Genomic DNA, 8,570 nt, shown 5'->3' with positions numbered 1-8,570 from the left:
AGCTGGAGCGGGGCGGGCTCGGCGGGTTTGCTGCCGAGCATCCTGCGCATTTTTTAGCACAAAGAGCTGGGGGCTCGTGCAGTTTCCTCTCTCCCTTTTTGAAGGCAAGCTATGCTGTTTGAATAGCTCTCTCTAGGTGTGTTTGCAGCTCCGAAAGTGAACTTTCAGGTTTGTCTCTTGGTTGGCTCCATCCCAGCCTGTAGATGCGGATTGTAGAGGTCTCGGCACCTAATGGAGCTGAATTATTCATGTCTGGTGCCGTGTGTGCGCAGCATTCCCAAGCGGAAAGCTGTCTCCTTGTAGGATCTGTGCTCCAGGACTGCTCTTAAAACGCTTTGTTGGCAGGTCTCCAGGCCAACAAGTGAGCACATGCTTTTCATGTTGCGCGGGGATCAGTCCCGCGATGGCAGGAGGTAAGGGGAAGGACACGTTTATAGCTGAATCAATCTCCATGGTCTGTTTTCTGAGATGCTGTGATTTGTGGTGGTGTTACTCCCCCCAGCAGGAGAGCGGGGAGGATCTGGATAGCACCCAGCGCTCCTCCAGCTTGGGCAAACCAGGCGGTGGAAAGGGAGCCCTTCTCTGGACCATGGGCTGCGGTAGCCAGGGGTTCCCGTCCAACCAAAATAGCGACGGCGTGGCAGGTCGGGGATCCCTGGGGGTGTCGCTCAGGAGAGGGGACCCGAAACGCTCCTCTGGCTGCAGAGGTTGAGCCTGCGAGGGTGGCTCTTTGGAGAAGAGAAATGGGGAATCGGGATGGGAATTTTCGGGGAGGGGGTGTTTGATCTGTGGGAAAGGCTGTAGAGCCACGTGCAATGGATGACGTTCAGGGGATCCACCCCAGATCGCATACTGGGGTCCTAGCCTTCAGCCCCAGGCTGGAAAGGGCCGATCCCTGCCCCAGTCCCTCTTCCCGCAGTGACACGTCTCGAGCTCCCTGCTCTGCTCTCGGCATGACGTGCCTTTCCTCCGCTGTTGCAAATTCAGACTGTTCCCGTCCGTCCTGTTTGCGGTTCCCTTCCCTCTGCATTAGCAGAGCTCGGGCTCCCTCGACGCCTCCTCCATAGGGTGAATGTTTTTTTCTCCTCTTGTTTTCTAACCCTTTGATTGTTCCTGGCTCTCTAATCGCTGGGGTCCCAGTGCACTTCTGGGCTCCTTCTTCCTTTTGTTGTGGTAGGAATTGGCAAACGCTGCTGCTGTTCGCATAGTTTCAGACCAAAGTCCTGCTCATCTGCTCTCCTTATTTCATATATATAAATAATATTTATGTATATGTGTGCATGTAGGTATATATGCACACTTAAAACAGCAAGGCGAGCTCCTCGCTGCGAGCTGGGAACCGGCCAAGCCGGTGTCGTGGAGGCGTTGCGTGGAGCGGGTGATGCTGTGCCTGTCGCAATACAAGCCTGCGGATTGTCCGTCACCTTCCTGCGACTGTGAGGCCAGATCCTGGTCCATCTGTCCCTCTGATCTGAGCTGGCCGTGGCCCTTTGTATGCTCCCACCTTGGGTGGGCAGCTCTTGGAGTTGGAGGCTGAGCCTCGTCCTCTCCCGGTAGCTCATATGTGTTGGTCCTGCGCAGCAGCGCCGTGTCCCCGAGCCCTGTCCGGCAGGGTTGTGGCTGGATGCTGTGCCTCAACTTTGGGCCGGGAAGGGGCTGTTACCAGCTAAAAATCTGGTTCATCCACCTTGTTACCGGCTTTGCCCATCCGGACAAAGGAATCACTGCGAATCCGCGGCACAAAGGGAGCTGGCTGCGGCAACGCACACCGGCCAGGGGGGTCTGCGCTGTGCAGAGATGAGATGGTTGCTGCTGATTGCCGGCCCTGTCGGTGGTTTGGAGAGGGGCTCCGGCGAGGCAGGTCGGTGGGGTCGGGCTGGACGCCCCGGCTCGGGGCTGGGGAGTGGGTGCTGGGGCAGGAGGAGGAGGAAGAGGAGGAGGCAAGAGAAACACGCGGTGCGGCTTTGGGAAGTCGTTAGCGACTCCGGTGCACAAAGTGATCTCCTGATTCGGCACTTTCTCTGCCGCTGAAATGAGAGGTCAGTGCTTTTCATTTCCAGCTTGCATGCTAGCCCCTGGCTCCTGGGGTTAAAAATCTCCGTAATGACCTGTCAGAGAGCGGATTATTAGCTGTACAGAGCAGAGGATGCTGTGGGGAGCAGATGGAAAATGGTCTGGCTGCGGCAGCCTGTCTGATGAAAGAATCCCTGGCATTTTTACAGTGTTTGCATCTCTGGAAACACACCATGAAGCTGCTTTCCAGGCTCCTGCCTGCTGGGGTTTGAAGAAATTTGTGCGTTTTTGTGGCTGTTTGTTGTTGTTGTTGGGTTTTTTGTTTTTTTTTTTTCCTCCCCCCCTTCTCATTTCTCTTTAAGTTACCTGTTTTTGAAGTGTTGCTCGTAAGTAGTACCAGGAGCCGGCAGGCCCAGAGCTCGGCGGGGAAGGGGAGGACAGTGCTGCTGGAGAGGAGCTTCATCCAAATGGGTGGCCAAGGATTTCTTAAGAGATCTGGACAGCGGGCGGCTGGGGCCTAGTAGCTGGCCGGGTGGCTGCTGGGAAGAAGCTGTTTCATGTGTTAATGATGTCTCATCAGTGTAATTGCCACGAGCTAATCTCAGCAAGCAACTCCGGCGCTTTTTCGGCTTGCGCGTGGGTGTCTTTTTTTGTTTTCCTCCCCACGTTGCTGCCTCCGGGGACAGGACAGCGTACAATGCATCTGAGAGCAGGGAGGGCGAGGGGCTGGGAAGCTGGGAGGAGAAATTTTGGGCTAGCTGGGGTGGATCACGGCATGGGCAGTTACGGCTGGTCCCTCTCTTCCCAGTTAAGACCAGGTACCCGTGCAACTGTGTCTCGGTTCCCCATCCTTCGGAGCCTGCTACGTGGCTCATCATGCCGGAGGTGATGGCGGTTTAACGTCCTAAAGCCGGGGGCCGTGTTGTGCTGCCTGGAGGTGCAGGATGGAAATCCGGCACTTCCCGCTGACATTTGGCCTTCGGCGACCACTCTGACGTGTCCCAAATGTCACAGGCGCTCTGAAGCTCGGGATTTATTTCCCACCGAGGCACTTGGCTTCCCTGACAAGTGGCTCTCGTCCCTCGCAGCAAGGCTGGCGCAGAGAGGAGCCCTCCCCCCGGGTGGCATCGTCAGGAGAGGAATCAATCCTCCCTCCCAGGGGCAGCGCTCAATAATTCAGAGGGAAATGGCGAGCGGGGAAACGTGAGAGTAATGTCTTGTTGGAGCCGAGAGCCGTGACCTGCCGGGGCTGGTATTGATCGAGGGACTGGTGCCAGATGGCTGCTGCTGCGGGGACAGCCGAGGAGCAGCCCCCAGCCTGGGAGGGGTGGAGGGGGATGCTGCCTCGCGTTGTGCAATGGGGGATTTGGGAGGCTGAGGGCTTTCACCCTGCCCAGGACTTCTGCCTGCACGTGTGGCTGCCGATGAAGGCAGATCTCCCTGCCTGGGGCTCTTCGTGTGTAACCCTGTTCTCTTTGCTCTCCCTTCCAGCAGCGATGCTGTCACCTGGGCAGACCCCGACTGCTGGAAGCCCCCCGAGGACGTAGGTGACCCCCAGGGCGTGGAGGCAGGGAAGAGCCTTGAACCGTGAGGGGCCGTTAACTCTAAGATGTCCTTGAGCAGCGGAGCTTCCGGAGGGAAAGGAATCGATGCGAACCCGGTTGAGACGTACGACAGCGGGGATGAGTGGGACATTGGCGTAGGGAATCTCATCATTGACCTGGACGCTGATTTGGAGAAGGATCAGCAGAAATTGGAAATGTCGGGCTCCAAAGAAGTGGGGCTCCCGGCACCCAACGCGGTGGCAACCCTACCGGATAACATCAAGTTTGTGAGCCCGGTGCCGGGCCCGCAGGGCAAGGAGGGCAAATCCAAGTCGAAAAGGAGCAAGAGTGGCAAGGACAGTGGAAAGCCAACCCCGGGGACCTCCTTGTTCACTCCCAGCGAGGGAGCTGGTGGCAAGAAGGAGGCTCAAGGACGCTCTGGGGACGGCGCGAACTCGGGCGGCTTGGTGCCTGCCGTCACCCCGAAGGGCTCGGAGAAATCGGCCAAGGCATCTCGCAGCATGGCCGGCTCCAAGAAGGAGAAGGAGGGCGGCTCATCCAAAAGCAAGAAGGAAAGGAGTGAGGGTGCGGGGGCTGCAGTGGAGAAGGAGCCCAGCGTGCTGCAGCCCCTGGCCCTGGCGGTGAGGGTGGGACAGTATGATGGGGGCCAGGGGACAGAGCCTGCTGCTGCCGAGCAGCTTGGAAGTATAGCTATTGACACGGGAGCTGCGCTCAATCCCTTGGGAGTTAAGTCGGAGCTGGAGGATGGGGAAAGTGAGTGCCGGCAGCTGAAAAAGGTGAAGTCGGAGAAGGTAAGAAAGCTGTCGGGGTGTGGGTGGAGGTGGCGTTGTGCCGGGACGTGCCGCTATGGGTGACGAGGGAGCAGGAGCTTACAGCGGGACTGTGTGTCTTGAACCATCGGGGGCCAGCACTGATGTATGGCTGGTGCCTCCTGGTTCTGGCATAAAGACTGTTTGGCCACGTGATGTGCCAGGGTCTGGACGCGTCGATGGGAGGGCACCGGTCGAGTTGTGCCTGGCTTTTGGGAACCGTGCACCAGCAAATCGCCCGCAGTCACTACGCGTCAGAGTACCATCCTGCTGTACGCTCAGGGATTCGGTTTCTTTGGTGCTGCGGCTGTGCCAAGCGGGTCCAAGCCTCTCCTGCTCCTGTCTCTCTGTGGGAAGAGCCTGGGCTGGCAGTGAAAGAGATGTCCCAGTCCTGTGCCCACTCCAGCTCCCGACAGGACACGGCAGTGTCTGTTGGCCGCCATGCTCTGCTTCCCGGTGGCTTCACCTTGCACGTCAAAGCTTCCTGCAGCTCCCAAAGGAATTAATTTCTCTCTGGTTGCATCATTTGCAGAGAAGGAGACCTTAACGTGTTAGTAAATGTGGGATCTGCGTGGGTGTGCAGGCAAGCACTAGGTGCAGGGTTGACAGGAGTTACTGCCTCATTTCTTGGTCTGCTGTTGGTATGAGGGCTTTGTCCCACTTGTGGTGACGATCAGCCTCGGGCCAAGAGGTTGCTGTGGGTGATTTTTTACATGTCGCTCCTCCGCTAACATGCAGCAGCGATGCTGAGCCAGCGAAGCTGCTCTTCCAGGTCACTGGGGGTGCGAAAAGTCCCGCCAGCAGCACGCGGCCGACGGGGTGAACGGCTGTCTGTCTGTCTGAGCGGCATTTGGCTCTGGGTGGCTGTGCAGCCGTTTCTGGGTACGGCCGCTGGAGCGGCGGCTCGGTTAGCTTGTTTCTTGGTCATCGCAGTGGCTGATGTGATTTCTGTGAGTGGGTGGGGGAAGACTTTGAGCGCGTGGAGTTCTTAGCGCTTGGAGCAGAAGCTCCCTGCACTAGCTGCACACATGGTGTCACCAGTCCATGCCCGTGAAGCCATGCGTTTGCCGTGCATGGGGTGAGCATGACGAGCGTGTGCGTTCAGGGTGGCTCAGCCCTATTGCCGTCAACATGTGTTGGGGTGTCAGGAGAGTGGTTGGGGGGGGTATCGGGGTGTGAGTCACCGTGTTTGCAGCCAGCGGCTCCCCGGGAGGATTTCTGCTTTGGCGTAGGGATGACGGTGCTGCGCACCAGGACGGGATGGGTGGGGAGCGCTCAGTGGATTTGGGAGAGTTGCTGAGACCAGTGAGATGTTGGGGAGATTTTTTTTTTTCCATCCGCAAAAAGATAGAGCACATGTGGAAAGAAGTGGGATGGGGATAGTTGTCCATGGGGTGGCTCTGGGAGAAGAGCTGCTAAGTAGGTCGGTGCTTCCTCTGCTCGAGAGGAAGACTCCTGGGGCAGGTGACTGAAGCCTGTAAAATTAAGGAGTGGTGTGGAGACGACGTGTTGTTTCCTTGTCCTTTCTGGCAGCAGAACCAGAGTGAATGAAACCAGGAAGAGGAGCAGATGCTCTTTTGCATGATGGACTTGAATGCTGCTGCAAAAAGCTGTGGATGCTGAAAGCGATGCTCTGGGGCACCTGGGTGGGTTTGTGGAGGAGGAACCCATCCGGGGGTGTACAGGGCAATGTCTTTTGGCTTGGGAAAAGCCCGAGGAGGGCTGGAGCTTGCGAAGTGGTTCGGGAAATACCTCAACATGCTTGGCTGTTATGTTCCTTCATAGCCATCTGCTGCTGGCCACTGTCAAAGCCAGCGCGGGAGCTGGCTGGGCCTTTGGTCATACCCTGCATGGCTTTTCCTGTGTTTTTACTATTAAAGATTTATTTCTTTCACTGATGCAGCTGCAGAAACCCTCTGCAGGTAGAAATGCCAAAGCAAGGTGGGGATTGTGAAGACAGGGACCAAACGTCATGGACCTTGACAGGCTGGAGGAGTGGGCCCATGTGAACTTCAGGAAGTTCAACAAGGCCAAGTGCAAGGTCCTGCACCTGGGTCAGGGCAATCCCCACTATCAGTACAGACCGGGGGGTGAATGGATTGAGAGCAGCCCTGCGGAGGGGGACTTGTGGGTACCGGTGGGTGACAAATCGGATATGAGCTGGCAATGTGGACTTGCAGCCCAGAGAGCCAGTCGCATCCTGGGCTGCATCACAAGCAGCGTGGCCAGCAGGTCGAGGGGGGTGATTCTCCCCCTCCACTCCACTCTGGTGAGACCCCACCTGGGTTATAGGGGGCTTATAAGGATGATGGAGAGGCTTTTACCAGGGCCTACAGTGACAGGACAAGGGGTAGCAGTTTTAAACTGAAGGAGGGTAGGTTTAGATTGGACGTAAGGAAGATATTTTTTACGATGAGGGTGGTAAGACACTGGAACAGGTTGTTCAGAGATGTTGTGGATGCCCCATGATTGGAAGTGTTTGAGGTCAGGTTGGACGGGGCTTTGAGCAACCTGATCTAGTGGAAGGTGTCCCTGCCCACGGCAGGGGGACTGGACTAGGTGATCTCTGAAGGTCCCTTCCAACCCAAAGCGTTCTGTCATCTCCGTACAGATACCCTGTGAGAACGGTTCTGCCGTTTCACTCGTCTGGATTCAGGTACGACCACACTGATGAAGGCTCAGCCTGGAGGGTTGAGCCCTGTTTTGAGAAGTGATTTAAGGTCTGGATCTGCAGGAAAACGTGTCGTGTTTGCGCTCAGGAGGAAACATTGACTGTGTTTCGTCAGCCTCCTGGGGGCAGCTAGATGGCTTCCTTTGGGTCGGGAAAGCCGTGGGTGAGGAGAAGAAAGGTGTCTGCATGGCGAGTGGTAGGAAAGTTCTATTTCTCGAGGAAGAGCCTGAGGATGGGCTGATGGCTGGGGCAGGGTGGAGGACGGAGGGGATGAGATGGAGGTGAGCAGTGGCGTTGGGCTCTTCCTGTCTCCTGAAAGCTGCAGGGGTGCCCCAAAAATGGCATGTGGAGTCCGAAGGACAAGCGAAGAGCAGAGGTACGTGCTGGCTGTGGGAGGGCAGCTTGTCTGGGGAGTGCATGGCGGGGACAAAAGCAATGGGTTCCTGCAGGCCTGGGGACAAACCCTGCCTGGGAAGCGAGAAACTTGCTCAGACCGAAACAGGAACGGCCACAATGTGACTCAGCCCAACCTTTGGTCTCTGGCAGCTTGTCCTCTTCTTAACCCTGTGCTGCTCCCGCTTCCGTTTCGGGCAGAGAGGCTGGTCTTCATCTGGGGATGAAGAAAGAGAGACTGTCTCTCCCTCCACTGGCTTCAGCCCCGGGGTAGATGACCTCCCTGTATATACGTGCGCGCTGAGCAGTCAGCCTCCAGCTAGGAGGTTTTGTTGTATCTCCCTGGCTGGATTAAAGAGCACTTTAGTAGCGAGTATTTTTCCTTGATGAGGTGCTTCAGTGCCACAGTCAGCTCGCTGTTTGCCCCTCCTTCTGCTTTTGTGCTCTTTAAATATCTCCCTGTAGGGTTTTGCAGCCCTCCAGTCCTTGCTGGGTGTAGGAAAGAGCTTTGCTTTGGATTTTTTCAGGCACCCTTTCATGTCAGCAGGTGCTCGAGCTGGCGCGGTGTCCATGGGCGAGACCACCCTTGCTCCCGTGTCTGACATAGCAGTGACGGAGCCTGTGGACATGGCCCATGGGCTTGATGGGACATGTTTTGCCGGTGTGACCCCACGGCTCCTCTGGTCACTGCTTCCCGGCGTGAAGCCTCGGGAACTGAATATCCCAAACGCCCTTTTTCTAGGTGCGTATCTTGGCCGTATCCAGCCTCCTGTTGCGGCATGCCCTGGCTTGTTGCGTACCCTCCTCGAACCTGATGCCATCGGTGTGTTGGGACACAAGCAATAACTTCGCCAAGGATGGGGCTGATCATGATGAAACCCCTTGGCCGTAACCCTGCTGAGACCTTCCAGGGTCTCTGGGGTGGGCTGAGCACCTAGCGCAGGTTTGCCTCAGGCTGTGGTTCAGTGCCTGGGCAGCTCCTTGCACCAGCCCTGGCTGCTGGAGCCCCAAAAGATATTTGGGAGGGCAGGAGTGGAAGCTTAATACTCCTTGCAGCAGCGAGAGAAATGAGCCTGCGCTGATGTACCCGTGTCTGGAGTGCGTGGACCAGCAACCGGG

General features: G+C 57.0%; 1 protein-coding gene across 1 annotated transcript in view; it reads left to right on the top strand.

The window, feature by feature from the left end:
• The first annotated feature begins 3,543 nt into the window (after nt 1–3,543).
• The window catches only part of ZNF609 (zinc finger protein 609), a 57,764-nt gene continuing 52,737 nt past the window's right edge, over nt 3,544–8,570 (top strand). Inside the window, 1 exon segment of the mRNA XM_009323851.1 lies at nt 3,544–4,369. Within this exon segment, the coding sequence (XP_009322126.1) occupies nt 3,623–4,369 (747 nt within the window). The 5' untranslated portion in view covers nt 3,544–3,622.

Source organism: Pygoscelis adeliae, unplaced genomic scaffold, assembly GCF_000699105.1.
Source record: "Pygoscelis adeliae isolate BGI_AS28 unplaced genomic scaffold, ASM69910v1 Scaffold365, whole genome shotgun sequence".
In the NCBI taxonomy this organism is placed as follows: Eukaryota; Metazoa; Chordata; class Aves; order Sphenisciformes; family Spheniscidae; genus Pygoscelis; species Pygoscelis adeliae.
The sequence above is the reverse complement of the archived record's forward strand: the minus strand, read 5'-3'. Positions and strand labels throughout refer to the sequence as shown.